We start from the raw sequence: 20345 nt of genomic DNA, 5'->3' as shown, positions 1-20345 counted from the left end.
TTAATGGTTAACACTTCAGCAATGTATGGTCTTATGACATTAAATCATGTATTGATGGGATGCTTCGAAAGTTATGGACTCATGGGGTCTTTAATTTGTGACATTAGTCATTTTTGGTTTAACTTGTATTTGTTTTAGTACGATAAACCCAACCCGTTTTATAAATCGGATTCTTTGATATTAATAAAAATAGTGGTTTTTATGTTAAAAATTTGTTTCACACTTGTTGGATCGTGAAACGTCTCTTTCGGTACGTTAGAACACCCTTTTATGATCGAAAACGACTTAAAACGAACTTCAGGACCTGAATCGACAATTAATCAAACTTGGAGACCAACCCCACCCCTAGTGGCGCCGCGCCGCGCAGTCACTAAGGGGCAAGGTGGTCGCGCAGTGCCTAGGGGTGTCTGCAGTATTTCCCAACTCGTTTTTGTTGTTTTATGCTTTGTATGACCAAATTAACCTACCCATTTGCATGTAAAATTTTGAAATAAACACTACCCACAAACCCTTACTCTATCCCTATATAAACAAGACCATCTCACCCATTTTTGGTTGCTCCTTCTTCTCCAAAATCTCTCTCAATCAAAGATCCAAGTGTTCATTTTCAACCTCTTGTTAGTTTGACTTCTCAACGTCAAACTAATTGTAACGATTCCGACGAAACCAGGGATACCCTAACCGGTAGACAATAGTTACGTTATATTTAATGTCGGGTACATGAATTACCATAGTAATTATACGAGAATACATGGTTCACTGAATTGATTGTACGTGAATATATAATTCATCGTATTGAATATGCGATTAATCGATCGATAGTTATTGAAACCCGAACGAATCGAGGGTTCAATTATAGACAATATCTATAATATTTAGTGATTTTACGAAGTATTAAAGCTTCGGGATAAGTGAATTAAAGCACAGAAAAAGAATTTTCGATTTAATGGTACGTCGGTACATTAAACGAAACCTTCAATACCAAACCGAGCAAGAGACGATCGATCAGGCCGAAAAAGATGCGCAATAATTAATAATACGATGTTTTAAGTTAATAAATGTCATGGTTTAAGTTTTTAAAGTTTTTAAATCGGTTTTATATAAATTTCATTTTTAAGCCGAAAACGACCGTTTTAGCCTCCTTTTAAGCCGAATTAAACATTTAACCGAAAAACGAACTAAACCAGATTATCCAAAACATTATCCAGATTTCGGAAATCCAAATATGTGGCTAAGAATGGAAAGGTGGGTCCCACCCCACCCCCCTATGAATTCCGATCGGCTTGGGGGTTATCCCCCTTGCCTCTCATTTCTTTTTACATCAAACCATTCAACACTATCCATCTTCTCTCCACAAGATCATCTAAAAACCCGAGTATTTAGCAAGAAAACCGAGGTAAAAACCGAGTTATTTACGTTTCCATCTTCGTTTCTTGAGTTTATTTGCAAGAAAATGAGGTTTCAAAGATGAAAACCGATTCTTGCATGATCAAGTGATGTATACGGGTTATACAAGGGATCTTGGTCCAAGAAAGGAGTTAAACGATCCAAAAACGAATTTTTACGGTTTAAATCTTTGTTTTTAAATCATAACCGAAACCATGAAAGAAATGGCTTGATTGTGGGTGTAACTTGCTTGGTGTGGTGTTATTGTGCTTGTAGGTGTTGTATCTAGTTGTTAGCAAAGGCTAGAAAGCGAGATCCTTGCGATTTGAAGCTAGAAACACAAGGTAGTTCGGGTTTTGTATGATGTTTGTGTTTTGGACAGATTGTGGTGCGTTTAGAGTTAGGTCATGAAATTTTACAGAGGTGTTAGATATATGAAAATATGAGTTCTGTGAAATTTTGGTAATATTTGGACAAAGGATGAATATTTGGTGAATTTAATGCTCGGTTTTGGCCAAAAATGGTGAAAAATAGTTAAATATTATGAAAAATTCTGGAAAATTCCAGATAAGCTTTTTATAACATGTAAAAGTCACACACAAAATTTTAGGTCAGTTGGAAAAGTCTAAGTAGGCTTTTCGGTTAAACGAGTTCTAGGGTTTTCTAGCTCGGTTTTAGTGAAAATGGCATGTAAAAAGAGATTTTGGTTCTGGAAAAATTACAGGGGACTATGTGGATGGCAGGGGTCATCCAGGAAAAATTTGGGATTTTTCTAAGATCGTTTGGTATTTACGACACATTTAGTGTTTAAATGGTGTTTAAAAATTGATAAATAAATTTTAAATATAAAATTTATTTCTGGAAATATTTTTATAAAATTCCCCTACTGTCAAAAAGTGATTTGTGCAAAATTTCAAGATCCGAGACTAAACGGATAATTATTTGTGCTAAAAAGAAAATAAAAACAAACTTTTAAAGCTTAAAACGCGTATACCGGTAAAGTTCGCCTAAACGAGTTGATCGGTGTATAAAAACCCTAAAAATGAACTATTTACATATAACTGAGTTAAACAAGTAAAAATAAATCATCCGAAAATAATTCGGATGATTTGGGTAATTTTATCCGATAAAACAGTTTCCGGTGCACTAAAGACGGAAACGGGTCCCGCGGCCAATCGGGGCGTCTAAACCGAGCTCTAATTTCACAACTTTAATTAAATTGTCAGTCAACAACTATTTTGGATCGTGTGTGACCAAACTCATTTTTGAAACGTAAAAACGGATAACCGTGCTAGGCACGCAAAACGGGAAAAAAAAACGAATTAATAGTAATTTTAACTATTGAACTCTAAACGATATCACAATCTGAGTCCGGAGAAGTGTTTCTGGGTTAACATTGCCCCCGGAATGGGTACAGTACTGGGTTAACAGTGTCCCCAGATGTCCCTAGAAGTGTTTCTGGGTTAACATTGCCCCCGGAATGGGTACAGTACTGGGTTAACAGTGTCCCCAGATGTCCCTAGAAGTGTTTCTGGGTTAACATTGCCCCCGGAACGGGTACAGTACTGGGTTAACAGTGTCCCCAGATGTACCGGTTAACATGGTTAAAGTTATATTAATAGTGATTGTATAGTAATGATCGTAGGGATCATATTACAGATTGGACGTGTTAACTGATAATGACTGTTGTTACCTGCTTGCATGTGCAAAGGTGAGTTTCACGAGCCCTTTTTCCTGAATTGTTTTTAAATATTTTCCCGGGGCGGAAGCATGTTACTACTGAAATGTTTAAGTACATACTGAACGCATGGATTTTCGTGTATTTATATATATTTTATTGTACGGGAATCGTATGGAAATGTACTAAGATGGTAATTGTCTGAGTTGCTAACATTGTAAGGCCCCGCAACACGAGTGATTAGCTGAAAGCCGGTAGAGTGTGGATAGTACTATTGGTCTGACAAACCCAACTGGTCCGGCATGGATTTGCTGATGTCTCCCAGCCAGTTGCACATGTCTATTTTGTTGTTATATATATTTTGCTATGTAATGTTAGGCATAGCGGTTTGGGGCAGGTCCGTGGGCGGAGTATGCCACGGGGTTGTGTGTGGATAGTCAGAGGTTTCACTTGTGGGCTCAGCATAATTACATCGATAATATTATATTATGATATGGATTTATCATGGTTTACTCAAATTGTGAAACTCACCAACTATTCGTAGTTGACCCGTTTTCTCACATGCTTTTCAGGTACGATTAAGAGGAAGTGATTGCTTACGTGCTAAGTGCTTGATGTGTGTAAGATTTGCGTGCAGGATGTTATGATACGTTATATTAAATAGAATTATGTATCGTATTGTATGATGTGTGTATCAACTAGACGGTAATGAAATATGAGATAATGTAATTTGAAGTATATTAATGTATTTAGTTTTCTTTATAAACAATGTGGTTGATATCAGACGTGTCTGTTGCATCCCGTTTACGTTTCCGCTGCGGTTACGGGGTGTTACGCTAATGCTAACCTTGTTTACAACTAATTCTTGTTTCTAAAAGCTTGTATTATAACTTGTTTAAAACATACTCCCCTTGTTTCCTTGGCTTTCCCTTTTTCGACCATGTCAGTTTAGGTGTATTGCTAGGCAATGGCTACATGGAGGATTATTGCAATCCTTGTTAAACACTTTAATATATGCATTAATTTTGTTTAATCTTTTAATATTGTTTAATTCTTAATTATTTTAGTTTCCAAATCATTTTAATAGTTCAATGGTATTTGGGTATGTGGTTACTATCTTCGGTTTTCATCCCGAGTTAAGAACCGAACCAAAACCGAACTTTTTTTTAAATACTTTTTATTAACATGTTGTATGTAAGACTTGAGTATTATCATTTCTAAGTTTATTCTAATGAGTTCCATGGTATTGGATATGAGGCAACCATCCTCGATCTTTTTCCGAGTCAAGAACCGAACCAAGATCGAACTCTCGTTTAAATGCTTTATATATTTAAAATAATTTAATATGTGTTACATGTAATATTTTTGTATTAAATTTTCTAAAGTTACTTGATGAGTTCCATGGTATTGGGTACAACCATCATCGGTTTCATTCCGAGTCAAGGAACGAACCGAAACCGAACTCTCGCTTAACTCGTTATGTAATTGTTTCAAAACAAGTTGTATGAAAGATTTAAGTGCTTAAGTTCTTTTATTTACATTTTTTGTATTTTTTTTACTTAAATATGGACTTGTTGGACCCAAACTTGGTCACATATCAAGCCTTGGACCAACTAAACCAAACAAACCAAACTAAACCTAGTTCACTCGCTTGAAACACACTAGTTGTGTTTCGGGCTACCGAATCTCACATTTTCTTTCTAAGATCTTTTACAAACTAATTATAAATGTTTTCTTAAAGTACTTGGTATGTCGGATGCAACTTGATCTTATAACAAGCTTGGACCAATAAAATCGAACATTCGCTTAACGATGATGTTTGGAGTGGCATGCGTACCATATTCAAACTTACTTGTTTTATGATCTCATTATCAAATCCACAATTCAATATTATGTGTTTGTACAAATATTTGCTCGATCTTTGTTTATGACTCAAAATGATTATGTGCACGAGTGTTTATTTTTATGTTATTGTTGAGCCTCAATAAGTTTGATCATACGCACCCCTAACTACTTTAGCCTTGTGCTAGTAGAATAGGGCCTCATTCTCCGAGTATTTTGGTTGATACCAAATAGAAAGGAGCCACAGTTATTTACTTTACATTTACAATGGTTTTTGCATTTTCCTATTTACACATGCGAATTGTGATTTTTGCCTCATTATATATATATATATATGTCTAAACTAGTGTATTGCTCACCAACATTTGTAAGGCCCCATTACCGGTGCCTCACTTTAACATTGGATTTATTCATAAACACAGTGCTAAATATCAGAGTTAATAAAAACATTCGCGGAATATTAAAAACATTAAAACCATTTCATTACATAACCATATTTCTTGTCTTAACGATCATTCCAAATCATTTAACATAACACGTTGTCTTTAAAAATAACATAACATTTCCTTGAGATGCCAGCTTCTTCAAGTCCATGCCATGTGCCTCCCCTCAAGCGATCTTCCTCATTCTACTCACCTGCGTGCATACTAAAAGTCAGCAACACTGAGTGAGTTCTAGTTAATCATACAACATACAATCTGTTCTCATACTTGCACATGGGCCCGAAGGTGTGTACGTTATTCATACCTTGCGTTACATACATAACTATCCATACTACTTAAAGAGTCTTCCGCCCTATAACCTCACAGATATTATAAGGGTCTGGTCCCCAACATCACATATATTATTAGGATCTGGTCCCTACCATCACAGATATTATAAGGGTCTAATCCATATCCTCACAGATATTATTAGGGTATGGTCCCTATCCTCACATATATTATTAGGGTCTGGTCCCTATCCGCACAGATATTATTGGGGTCTGGTCCCCTTTAATTCATGCTACTGTAACATACCTGTCTTTTACATATTTTTCTTGACAATACGTGCAATCTCCGAAGACTCACATACCGTCAACGTATCATACTTACTTCGTACTTATTCATTCATACATCATTTATACATCATATACATCATTCATACATACATCATTCATACATCATATATATCAATCATCACTTTAACTACCACCTGACGGTACATGCAATATCTGAATATCGTTCACGTACCGTCAAGCAATCATCATTCATACATCATACCAAGCATAAACTTACCACTTAAGGTAAGTGTATTAACTATCACATCGAGTATGCACATATCCCCGAAAACATTACAAAGAAGTGGGCCTAGAAACTCACCTGAACTCGATTACGTTCACCGTTAATTGTTATTCCTTTCCTTAGTTGTGCTCGACTAACTGTATAACAATTACACGTATCAATTAACTATCACTACTCACATTGCGTTTCTAGTCTAGTTATAACCCTCAACGAACGGGGGTCCTGGGGCAGCGCTCCTAACACGGGGGTACTAGAGGTGGTAGAGGGTCCAAGGGGTAGAGCCCCTAGCAGGGTCCATGTCCATAACCCATATCCATTTTACCCAACACTAGCCCGACTCATAATAATCCATATTCTCATTTTATTAACCGAAACTAGAAAAACGGGATGTTACAACATTCGTGTTGATAAAATCTATTTTACGCATGTTACTGGTTTACTTTTAGGTTGCTCGTGAAGATTGAAGACTCATCACTTAGATCATACCTTTAGGATACTTTAATGAATTTATGATTATATGAAATTGTTTGTATTTTGTCTTGAACAAGTTGTATTTGTGATTATTGAATGGAATGAACAAGTTGAGTAAATATTGTCACTTTAATAGTGTCATAGTGTTCTTGAGCAATCCATTGCACCCCGGCATGTTCCGTTGCCTTTGGTCGGGGTGTGACAGATTGGTATCAGATCCATGACTATAAGATAGGCGGTTAGATGTAACAGCTTAGTATAGTTTTTGCTTTAGGGTCCTTATACATGTTTTACCTATACGTGTTGCCCAACTTGATTGTTCATTGCGCTTATTTACTTATCTACTTGTGTACTTCATTTACTCTCATATACACATATATACAAACACTCAAAACATTCTAAGGTATCATTACCTTACCTTTATTAAATGTCATATATACACATGCACACACTCTCATATTATACTAAGGTATCCTTACCTTACCACAAAAAAAATTAGTTTTATGAAGTTTTATGGATCAAAAACTTAATTTGGATCACATTGTTTATTATCTCCTTAAAGCTTGACTGTTTGTAGCCACCATCGGGGGCGAAACACTATGAAACGTTCATTTGACAAAAAGTTTCCAAGAATCGAAGGTGATTTACTTACCTGGGATGATTGAATTGAAGTGTTTTTCCTCTAGGCCAACAAACCATGTTATACATGTCAACAAATTTAAGTTTTCGAATGCAAGTGTTTCAGTTGCCTCCTTATATTTTTGTTGGAAGCATAAGAGTCACGGTGATACGTGGACTAATGTTTTCAACACCCAAAATTGCCTTATTGTTTACTTGTTATTGTTATTATTACGATATTTGGGACAAAATGTGTAAAACACGGTGATACGTGCACATGTTCGACTCCCTATTTTATTACAATTACATTTAAGATTTATTGATTTGAACAAGATGCATGGTGGTTCATGAACGTTCTCACCATTACATTTTAATAAATCTTTTTAAAGGACTTATATATTCAAAGTATTTATTTAGCCATTTCCTTCATATTGATTTCTCATTACAATTTTCTCATTTATATAGATTTATCTTTCGTTATGAGTAATTCTCTTATATTTTGATTTCGCATGGACAATTTATTACACGACTTTCTCTATCTTGGTTTCTCACAACAATTTTTATTACAAAATTTCATCTATTTGGATATCTTAAATTTTATTTTGTACAACTTGAATTCTCATGACAACTTCCATTATATAATTTTTGTTCATTATGATTTCTCACAACAAAAACTTTCATATAATTTCAATAATTTTAAATTTTCTAGTGACAATTTTACTTATATTTCTCAAGTAATTCTCATTGTATAATTTTTAATTCCTTAATTTTTCTAATATAAAATTTTCATAAAAAAATAAAATCTAGTTTAGTGACAATTTTATTAATCGTGATTTCTAATTTCACAAAATTGTTTCTTTTAAATCCTCAAAATCATTTTTTTTATATGCACAAAATATTATATAACCCTTATGGTAAAAATTTTTGTTACGAAATTTTGTTCATATAACGATTTTCATTATATATTTTGATACCTTATAACAAATTGTAATACACAATATACTTATTTTGAAACCTCATTGTAAATTTTATTCCCATAAAGATTTTTGTAGATTTCTCATGACGATTTTGTTTTATTTCCTTATGGTAATATTCAATATACAATTTGTTCATTTTTTCCTAGTTTTAATTTTATGATAAATTTCTCCCATTTAATTTATCTAATTCATGGACTATTTACATTAAAGGATTCGTTTAATTCAAAATTTTCTCTTATGAAAATATTTAAGACAAGTCAAGCATGACCCGACGTTTTCATGGCAATACTTATTTTAGTGGGAATCGTTGAAGCAAGGAAATTGTGGTGGTTCAATAACTTGTTTCTCAATCTTCCTATAAAACCCTAAGTTTTAAAATTTTTATAAATACCTCACATATATATATATATATATGTATATATTTTCCCTTGTCTATGACATTTATATCGAAATATTCACGTTGTTATTGAAACGCGAAAAATCTATGGTGATTCACAAAGAGTTTTCGGTTTCGCATAAAAAATTCGATTTGTAGTTTGGTCCACAAAATTTCATAAATGTTTTCGCATTTTCAATTTAAATTTAGTGGTTTATAAATTATGATACTTTCAATTGCAAACGTAATGTCGGTCAAGTTCCTTTAAAAACGCAACTGCAAGTCTCCGAACATCCTCACTCAAACCATCGCTACAATTGAACCGTCGTTACCACTATTATCATCACTACAACTCTCTCCATTCCACTACCATATATCCACACGGTATCGATTTTTCCCTAACCCCGGAGAGAAACAACACCTAAACTATGCCCTCACCAACTCAAACTCCATGCAAAACCAAGATGTATTTTATCAACCCAAAAAAAACACCGACACTTTTACCCTACGTAACACCTACCAAATTCACTATCATACCACTACGAAACGCCGACAAACACATCAGCACATTCCTTGAACTCACACAAACCAAAGTTTACCAACCTATGACTCAATCCTTTGACCATACTATGTCGAAACACAAACCATGTTGTCTTACCATTTTTACCCAACCTTCAAGTTTAAATACCACAATCGGCATATGACCAACTTTGTAAAATACATATACGAACTGTATCCAAGCCCAAGCTAGTCAATCTCAACTTACCCAACCCATCAAGCTCAAACAAACACCAAAATTACCAAATTCAAGTAAACCTAGTTACACAAGACGCTCGAGAACCCACTCATTCCTTAGAAGGTACCCAAACCATCCACCATTAAAGCCTAAACCTCTACATACACACGCAAGCCTCGTTTCCCGTAATATATATAAATATATATATACTATATTAAAATACATATACGAAAGACAAAATAGTAATTTCATTAAAACTCTTAAAAATAAGAGTTTTACAGCCCATATTTCATAAGTTACAACCTATGAAGCATACAAACTCTAACCCTGACTTTTGACTTTCCTGCTATGCTATACAGATCTCATTTTAGGTTTCAAATTTTGAATTCCTTCTTCATTAACATCTCAGTCCAGATCTACCGCCTATTTCTTTCTCTCCATTTCAGCTACAATCCTCAAAAGGGTTGTCTTTGAAGGTAATATCAGTTCTCTCGATCTATTTTGCTCAACCTCTTCAATCTAGATGTAGTTTAACTTTCATATGTTAGTACTGATTCAGGCAACCCACACAATCCAATGCACCATCACAGATTTGCATCATAGTTTCTAACTCTTGGAAATGATATCCCCTTCGTAAGTGTTATTGTTTGCTTAATTAGGGTCAATGTTTATTGCACATTACCTGTTAGTGAAAATGCCATTTGAAGTTTGTGTATAACTGGTTTCAATGTAATCTACAATTATGTAGCTTTATATCACTAATATTTGCAACTGCTCCTATTATGTTTACTAATGGTCTCATACCGAACAAAAGACCCAAAATTCAGTTTTTTTTAAGGTTATCAAAAACTATTCAGTTTCCTCTTTTTTTTTTTTTTGGTTTTTAAAACGGGTTTGGTTTTGGTTTTGGTTTTATTCGGTTCTACCATTTGGACTTCAAATTTATGGGCTTCCAAATTAATGAATTTAGACATGAAACTTTGAACTTAACTTTTTTGCTAATTAATTAGTTTATACTTTATGCATTAGGACCCAAAAATTAGGGGCTACAACATTTATTAGTTTATAACTATTCGAAGTCGGTTTTTTCGGTTATGGTCCAATTTGGTTTGATTGTAAAAAATAAAGAAACCGAAATGAAAAAACATAAACGAACGTAAATGAGCGAACAAAAAATGTATTTATGTTTATTTCATTTAATTAACGAGGCTTCAAAGTTCACTATTTTCTTAAGAAGCTTCACATATTTATATATTATTATGTCATTAACTTCCATACAAAGCCTATGCATGAGATTACATTTTCAACATATGACAAGCTTCTGAATCACGTGCTTATTTTATTCTTTAAAACAAATGTTACCAAAAATTATTTGCAATGAGCAAGCTCTTGAAACGTGTGGTGCTTCAGGTTTGATTCCAGTAATCACTTATAATTTCTCTGTTTTTATATGATGCTTATGTAGCATTATTCTTTATTGTGGATATTCAATTGGTGTGCGCATTAAAATAGGCATACTTAATTTATCGTTGAATTGCTGTTTCTTTCATGTCAAAATTATATAAATTTTATAGATAACTTTACCATATGATGTCCGACAATTTTCTAAAGAAACTAGAGATAGTGTAGCTCTTTATTCGGCTAGAGAGAATGAGTCACTTTAAAGAAAAAAATACGAATGGATATGTATCTGTGTGTTTATCATATGTTGCTCAAACTCTAAAATTCATTATTTATAGTCGTTCTTCACGTTTTACTATTAACTAAACCTTTAAATTAATTATAAATTTTATTTAAAAGGGTGATGAAAATGTTGGTGTTGCATTTTTTATCTACCCGGTATTAACGGCTTCGTATATTCTTTTGTTTTAGGCACAGAGAATCCATTTAATGACATTATTTACTCAACTTTTAAATTCTACAATTGAGATTCTGATGCTGATTTTTTGAAGGTATGATTTTATAGTCATATTATTTATAGTTTGTATGTGTGATTTTAATTGAAAATAATTATTATTTCTAACTCTTCTTACCGGTTGATTGGAACGCAGATCCACCTGATAAGTTTGGTGACATCGAAGAACTTGTAAAGGCTGTTGACTCATTGAAAGTGAAAAGCAAAATTATTGGAAAATAAACTCAAGTGTATAAATGGTATGTTATTCTGTATAGTATGCCTAATATTATACCAACTAATTGAGTTGTTTAGTTTAGTAATGTACAAGAAAGGGATAACACTCAAACAAATATGAGTAAACTAACGGCATTATTAACATACATAACGAGTAGAGCCGGGGTGAGTTTGGGCTCGGATCGTTTAAAAACCGAACTAAGCCGATATGGCTTGATCCCAATACTAAAAACCTAAGGGATAAAAAGGTAAAAATTCTTAACCATTCAGTCAAATGTTAATCTGTGATCATATTTTTGAAAATCCTAACTGAACTTATGTTATCGTTGATTAATGGCAAGTTTTAATGTCTACTAGAGTTTTTATTAGAAAGAAATATCATAGTTTATGTTACTTATATGGTCATTTATAGCTCGGTTATTTGTATCTTTTTAATTTAAGTTTGTGTTTCTTATATTATCTTTTAATGCATTTAATTTCATTTTTTCTTCCACAGCAGGCAGTTTCATGTACTTACATGATCTTTTTCTTACCAAGGTATGGATTTTATTTTTCTAAATATTTCTACATATGATGCTTGATTTTTTTTCTTTTTATGTGTTACAGTATCATTGTTATTGAAAGGGACAGTTGTTGCACCTCCAGATAAATTTGGTAAATTTCCCTACATTTTGCCATTCTTAACTCAGACATTCTAATTAATGATTTTAGACTTTTAGTTTATATCCTATGCCTTTGCTTTCATTGATTATAGGGGAGACACTACAAGATGAAAGGGTTAACGGAGGGGCACTAATCGGTATTGATGGCTCTCAGTTTCCACACAAGCTAATACCTGTAAGCTTATTTACAAGTATTAAATTTGTTAATGGAACAATATGGTTTTGTAATCATTTGTAACAAACTAGCTATTATTAAGAGGGATAATTTCATATATCCACTCTACTTGAAAGTTGGTATAACATCATGTTTATCCATAAAAAAATATGATATAAGATATACCCATTTCCATGTTTATGACGTTTACGCCCTTCTTTTAAACAGATATATATGAAATTCAAGTATTTGAATGGATAAATTTGAGATGACCATATTTGCTACCACCAGAATGCAGGTATGCGTTTATATGGAGGTGCTCAATATCACCATGCGATGGCTGAATTTCGGTTTGTTTTTGGAGGGATAAAATGCCCTCTAATAACACGTGAAGAAATTGTAAACGCGTGTGAAGTCGAAGATATTCATGATGGAACAAATTACTCAAGGACCACATGTGTCATTGCTGTTGCAAAAGCTCGTGATACTTTCGAACCATTTCTTTATCAGGTTCTTCTTATTCTTCTTTTCTAATCCTCAATAGTTTTTTGTTGTTTCATTAAAAATCTCATATTGTTTACAGTTTATGTTACCTTGGCCATATTTAAAGAAAGGGTGATTTTGTCTAACTGAAAATGGAAAGTTTTACACTAATTATGGGTATTTAAAGAAAACAGATTGCATAAAGGGTAAACTGGTCATTATTGATAATCTGAAAATTGGCCATTTTATGTTCAAATTTGAATTTTTGGGGAGTTTTGACTTTTATTCGGTCAAAGTTGATTTTTGGATTAAGTTGACAGTTTTGGTCAGTGTTGACCAAAAACTCAGAACTGGTTCGAGTTGGATGATGGCTCAAAGCTGGTTCGAGTCGAGTCAAAACGAGTTCTAACCAAAATGTATTTGGGTCAAAACGGGCCACTTAAAAAAAGCATTAATGTGCTTCATTTTAAAAAGGGACCTGGCCAAAACGTGTTCGCCTCAACACGGGTCTTTTTAACAAGGAAAAAAAATTACAAAATGGTCATCAAATGAATCCACTTTGTTACCCATTGCATATTTTGAGAGACTCTAATAAGTCCCTTGCATCATTTGGGCTGACTAAATGAAACCGTTAAATCTATTATATTGAATGTGTTGTATTGCGGGGTCCAGGCTAAACTAATGGGCCTAACCGGCTAACCCTAATAATATTCTATGACAAAGAGGCAAGAAACATAAGTCTGATTAGATGTACTAATGGTCCTGTTACTAACATATCCTAAGACAGCCATAAACTCTAGCTCAAGGCCTTAAGTAAAATGGCCTGACCTTGATATATTCTAAGCGGTATTTAATATATCTTTATTTATATATGGATTGTGAAGAAATTAAGGCATTTAGGCAATCACTTGTGTTGTTTCATATGTCTCACCGCACCGTCGAAAGAACAAATAAAGAAAGTCACCAAAATGTAAGCCTTTCTTCTATATTGCAAACATGTTTAAAATTGATTTGATATCTTTTAAGTTGTTATACAGGGTTGCTATAGATAGCTAGAAAAGGCTGCAGAACAAGAAGGTGCTCTCTCAGAAGAACAAGAAATATGTCTGTAGGTCAACATGAACAGGAAAGATACTTAACCTTTGTACAAATTCTTAAAATCAAGCAAAGGGGGTGTCTTGGGAACAATATTAAATGGATTTTCACCAAGTTTTTCGTCAACTGCGCTGGAGAGGTCTTAACGGATACATACCCGCTACCAGTCATTTGAATATGATTTTCCAACTCGCATTTGTTGTGTATGGGTTCGAATGTATGGACTCCAAGATTTGATATCAATTTCCAAAAGTTTAATTTGTGAATAGATGTTTACTTCACAAAATGTACTATTAGTTCTTGGCGGATGTTCTATTTTACTTCGACCTTCAAGGCTTATTTATGGAATTTGACTTTTGACCATTGCGATACGAAGTTTTTAAGACATGGGAAGTTAGTGATTATGAAATGTATGACCATTTTTAGATTTCTTCTCATGTCTGAATTAAAAAAGATTAAATTACTATGTTTTGATTGGTATTTTCTTACTAATGTTTTAGGCTTTTTTTTTAAATTAAAAAATAATATTCTTTTGTTTGTGTGTTCGTTATTATGTAATTGACATGGACGCACAACACACAGATGTTACTAACAAAAGTACGATATAATATATAACAAGAGTGTTGATAGAGTAACAGAAAACAAGTACCGCGCCGCCGCCGCATCGCGCGGGTACCTGCTAGTATATATATATAAGTAACGCATTTAAAACGACTCCTCGTACTCAAAATTTTCATTATAAATTATAAACCTTGGTTTTCAAGATAATGATATACACTTATTCATAATACTCCTTCCTTTATAAATCATTTTCATTTAAAAATGATATTGTCATAACAACTAGACACACATGGAATTTAATAATACATTATGTTTCAAATTATTCAACAACTATTTTACGTGCGTCGCCATATTACTTTACCTCAATGCTTATTATATTTATGATTCATTTTTACTTAAATTAATAATACCATAATGACTTTACACACAAAATTTCAATTCGAATGTTGTTTCGAGATTTATTCGATAACAGCTCACAAATTTCATTTTTTTTTTTCGCATTGTCTCAATAATATTTTTTTTTTTGAAATTTTTTTGGAATGTTTCCACAACAACCTTATATACTCGATATTTCGGTATAAATTTTTTTATCCTGTATTATTCAATAAACCATTTATGCGTTTCATTATCTCACATTTCCACATGTCTCATTTCTTTTACAAGTTATTATCAATAAAAGAGATATTATCATGACGATTTATATACTCAAGAAATTTCGTTTAAGAATTTAACCATCGAGATTTACTTGATTTCAATTTATAAATTTCTCTAATTGCACGTTACCGCGATGCTCATTTATTACATTTCGTTTGTTAGATGGAGACAACCACTACTCAAAATTTTGTTTTGAATTTTATCTTTCGATGATTTACAATATGCGATTTATGTAGTTAACCTTTATCCAAGTCTCATTTCTTATGATGTTCTTTACATTTTAACAAGATATTTCTATAACAACTTTATGTATTCGAGATTACATTTTTGTGTTTTGATTACTCAAGACCGGATCAAGATTATTCGACAACAATTTATGTGTTTATTATGCACTATTTCGAACCTCAATTTCACTACAAATTCGTTTTATTTTAAACGATATTTCTATCACGCTTATATTGTTCATTTTAAACGATATTTTATGCATTTTGTTGCATGATATTATTTATGCAATTAACGGCCTACGCGTGGCTGTCCACAAGCTTTGGCACTATTGGAAACCGTTTCTATAATCATGATTATATGAAATGTTTCACAATAGAAGCCATATGCGCATTTTATCACGTTTCTTCGATGTTTTGTTTAGTTAAACAAAAGATATTTCATGTTTGATATATGGTTACGCTTGTAAGGCCCCGAACCCGGTGCCCTACATTAGCGTCGGATTTACTCATAAACACAGTTCTACAATCAGAGTTAATTAAAACTTTCGCGGAAACGTCAACTTAAATAATTCGTTACAAAACATTTAATATTTTCTTTAAAACCATAACATAAAACATCATATTTAAAACATCATTTCATCCAGCTTCAGATGTCACCCTTCAATCCATGCCATGTGCCATCCTCATGCTAGCTCTTTAATCTGCTCACATGTGTGCATACTAAAAGTCAGCTACGCTGAGTGACTTCTAGTTAATCAAGCAACTTACCATACAACCATTACATGAATTATATACGTATCCGAAGACACATAGTCCACTGTCTAACAATTTCAACTTACCACTTAACCACTTAACTGCCCCTTACGTCTTAGCCACTTGTTTACGGAAGCACATAGAGGCTTGCCCTCCCACGCACTCGCGTTATGCCACTTAATAACGGAGTCACACATAGGCTTACCCTACCACGCTCTCACGTTATGCCATTATAATAATGAAGTCACGTATAGGGTTACCCTACCACGTACTATCGTCATGCCACTAACACCCTTACTAGACCCTTACCACTTCTACAACACTCTACCGCTACTTGTCTACAACACACTTTCTATCATTACATCAATTACATAATAGCCATGTAACAGCATAACATTTACACACACTAATAACCACTTGGAGTTCATTCCCATTGGCGGTACTCGCAATATCTGAAGATCATTCACGCACCGAAAAACGTTACTTTCTCTTTCTACACGTGCAATATCCGAAGTCGTTCACGCATCGACAGACATCCATTCATAACATCTATATATATCATATCAAACATTATAGCATACACTTACCACTTAAGGTAAGTGTATTCACACTTTACATCGAGTATGCACACAGCCCCGAAAACATAACAAGGAAGTGGGGCTAGAAACTCACCTGAACTCGGTTACGATCACCGTTAATGGTTATTCCTTTCTTGAGCTATGCGCGACTGATTGTTTAATGAACACAATATTTAATACTACTCTAGCCATTCTCATTGTTTAGTTAATTAATCTTAAGTGTCTAAGCCGGTTTTACTTCATTGAATCTTTACCCGGTTAGTTAATCGTTACACGTTAATCTTAAAAGGTATATTTCATAAATTAACAAAGTCCAAGGGCTATTATATAATTATATCATTCCTTTCTAAGTCCAGGGACCATTATGTAACTTTGCCAAACTTCTAGTTCGTTATCCAGTCCTTAACGAATGGGGTTCTTAACGAATGAACTCATTCGTTATAACGAATTGACTATTATAACGAATCTATCTTTAAGACGAATTGGCTACTATAACGAATTGGATCTTATCATCATAACGAATTGGACTCTTTCGTTTGGTCTGGTTAACGAATGACCTCTTTGTAACGAATTGAACCTTCTAACGAATGATGGTTCATTCTTTATACCTCCTTTGACGAACTACTTAACGAACTGCCTCTAATTCGTTATTAACGAACTACTTAACGAACTGCTTCATTTCGTTATTTCCTCTTAGCGAATGGTCATAACGAATTGGGGTTAGTTAGCTAGGTTCCCATAACGAATTAGGGTTAGGGTTCTGACATTTCGTCAGATGTCACATCAGGACATTCTCTGATGTGACTCAACCTCTGGTGCCACCTTTCCGGCGCCGCCATTGCCGGAAAAGCGGGATCTCACCGGAAAAGCGAGATCTCGCTTGTTTTCACCACCGCTTACACCATTTTTATCTCGTTTGATCCAGATCTGCGCTAGGGTGATTCCTAAGCTCATCTTTTGATCGGTTTATAACCGATCCTATTCAGATCTTGTGACTTTAACGGTTTAAGGTGCCGGCTCGTCGTTTCACGACTAGATCTAACAGGTTTGGATCTCTACAATATCATACAATCATTACCTCGGGTTGATGCTCGGGTTCTTCTTGCTATTTCGGCTAGAGAGAGAGCCAATTGTGTGTTTTGGGTGGTGTATGGAATGGGTGGTAAATGAATAGATTAAGGCATGATTAAAGTATTTACATTATGGGTCATGGGCTTCAGCCCATGGTCTTTCCTTTAACAACCCAAGTCCATCACCCCTATTACTTAACCTAACACAAGTCCATATCTTAACATCAAATATTATTATTACATTAACCGAACGAAAAATTGGGATGTTACAAGTCTTCCCTCCTTAGAGAGGTTTCGTTCTCGAAACCTAACTTATTCCTTGTAAAAGAAACACTTCTTATATTCACACACTTATCGAATCGCCTTTGCTTTAAGGGTTACCCTTCTTACTCTTGACTTGCAGTCATCGAGTGGTCTTCATGTGATTTAGCTATTTAAGGTAGCTTGTCCATGAGGCCCTCAATGTCTCAAGCCTCGTCTCGTCCTTCCAAGGGACCTTGTTTCATACTATTTAACACTATTGTCTAAAATGACATTTTATCATAACGTAACAATAATTCATAATAGTTTCTTATCATAATTAATTCAGACAACTCCAGTCTAAACTTTAAAATAATACATAAAAACACGCGTTAGGTCATTAATAAATCAAACACATATTAAAACTTATGGCTAGTAACTAGCCTTCTTGAATGGTCTTTCTAATCATAAGGAGGAAACAGTTAAACCTCAAGCATTCTTCTCTGCTTCACGTCCTTCCTTCGGCATCCTGCAATCCCTTGATAGGTGTCCACGCCCTCCACAGTTTTGACACCTGTGATGGTCTTTGCACTCCCAGGAGGAATGTCCTGCTCTCCCACACCTGTAGCAAACACCTAATCCCCTTCTGCACTCTCCCGGTTGTTTCCTTCCATATTTTTCACAAACAGTGAACTCCTCCTGCCTTGCCTTCTTCTTCTTCTTCCGTGGATCCTCTTCATTAGCTTCATTTGGTTCTGGGGTTGGGTTATTTTTCTTCGGTTCAGTCTTCTCCTCTTCACAGATGGCAAGGTCCTCATAAACCATCTCGGCCAATTCCACGGCCTGTTGGATCCCGGATTAACAGTCGATAACAATAAACAGATCTCAGATCTGTGAATATCCGATTACCACTATTAAAGATCTAGCTCATAATTAACCTTGATTTAATGTTATGTATGTGTATATATTATCAATAGATTAAACGAATAATGTTAAGGTGAAGCTTGAGAGAGAGCAATTACTCAAAATTCCTTTTGAAAACTTTTCTCCAAAAACTTACATTAAAGTGAACAGTAGTTCACTATATATAGAAGGCGACCTGGTTCGCTAACATCCCCTAGCGAACCAGCTTCCCCTTCGTTACATAATTTAACATAGCGAACCATCCCCTGATTCGTTAACATCCCCTAACGAATCAGGAGGGAATACATTATAATGTCTTAGTTCACTAACATCCCTAGCGAACTAGACTTAACTTTAACGAACTAGTCTAATAATAAACATTAAATATTAAATTAATTAATAAATAAAACATTAACGATAAATACAAAGACTCTAGACGCAAAACCGTGCACTAACAGACACCCCCTCGTCTTGAGCTCTTTGTGTTTAACTTATTTGAAGCGCTTGGACTGCCAGTCTCTGCAACTATGAATTCCATGTTCGTGACACACACGAACGACTTGTTGGAATTGCATAGCCAGGTCGTAATCTTCTTGGCGTTCAAACAAAATCTGCTTCCTGTGTAGCACGTCGTTGTCTATCTCTGATAAATTAACCAACCACATCGGGTCGATTATCTTGATGAGCTCGGTCTGCAGTCCTCGACCACGAACAATAACGGCCTGTCCAGTACGATTGTCATAGTACCAACGGTTGAAAGACAGATAAATATCTTGAGGCATTGTCTTCACAGGAACCTTTTTCATTGTCTTTGGCGGCTTCACTTTCGAGACAAGTTTCTTTCAGCCGGTCCTTGGATCAATCTCATCAATGCGCTTACGTCTTGGGACCTGGGGCTTGAAGAATTTGAAGCCATGATTGACCTCGAACAGTAAGTGTTGACGAAACCACTCAGCCGTTCGGTGAAATACCGGAGCACCTTGATCAACGTTTGCGTGTTGATACAAGTCCGGGTACTCTTCAGCTGTCACATCCTCCATCTCAATCTCTTAATCCTCATAAATAAAATCCGTATCCATACACAACGGATCAACTTCCAATTCTTCCTCAGTGATCACTTCGACATCGAGCTCAGTCTCTAAAGCAGTCAATTGATCGTCATTCAGCCCAAGCAGAATCGAAATCTGCTCTCGTGTCAAGGATCTAACTACAAACTCACCAACCTCTATCTCATCTCTGTTTACCACACTACGAACCACCCCTGATCCATCAACAAAAATCATTGTGTTAGCTGCAATCATTTCATTTGGCATGGCAGCTGTTGGATCTTGATAGGTAATTATCTGCTTGCTCGAATCCTCGCCGCCACTAACACCAGCACCAGAGGATGAACCATGCGATTGTTTAGGCTCACCTCCTACATCAGATTCGTCAGGATCATCACTGTCATTCTTAAGTTTCTTGAGGGCATAT

General features: G+C 34.7%; 1 protein-coding gene across 1 annotated transcript in view; it reads left to right on the top strand.

Moving 5' to 3' along the window:
• The window catches only part of LOC143533779 (dynamin-like protein ARC5), a 46329-nt gene extending 31993 nt beyond the window's left edge, over positions 1 to 14336 (top strand). The window contains exons 3-7 of the mRNA XM_077028450.1: positions 12102 to 12149; positions 12250 to 12332; positions 12603 to 12821; positions 13679 to 13764; positions 13832 to 14336. Coding sequence (XP_076884565.1) covers positions 12102 to 12149; positions 12250 to 12332; positions 12603 to 12821; positions 13679 to 13764; positions 13832 to 13850 — 455 coding nt within the window. The 3' untranslated portion in view covers positions 13851 to 14336. The remainder of the gene's footprint in view (positions 1 to 12101; positions 12150 to 12249; positions 12333 to 12602; positions 12822 to 13678; positions 13765 to 13831) is intronic.
• Positions 14337 to 20345: the final 6009 nt, after the last annotated feature.

Source organism: Bidens hawaiensis, unplaced genomic scaffold, assembly GCF_021521415.1.
Source record: "Bidens hawaiensis isolate Kalapana, Puna unplaced genomic scaffold, B.hawaiensis_p1.1 tig00009904_1, whole genome shotgun sequence".
Classification (NCBI taxonomy): domain Eukaryota; kingdom Viridiplantae; phylum Streptophyta; class Magnoliopsida; order Asterales; family Asteraceae; genus Bidens; species Bidens hawaiensis.
Note: the sequence above shows the minus strand (reverse complement) of the source record. Positions and strands in the feature narration are given on the sequence as shown.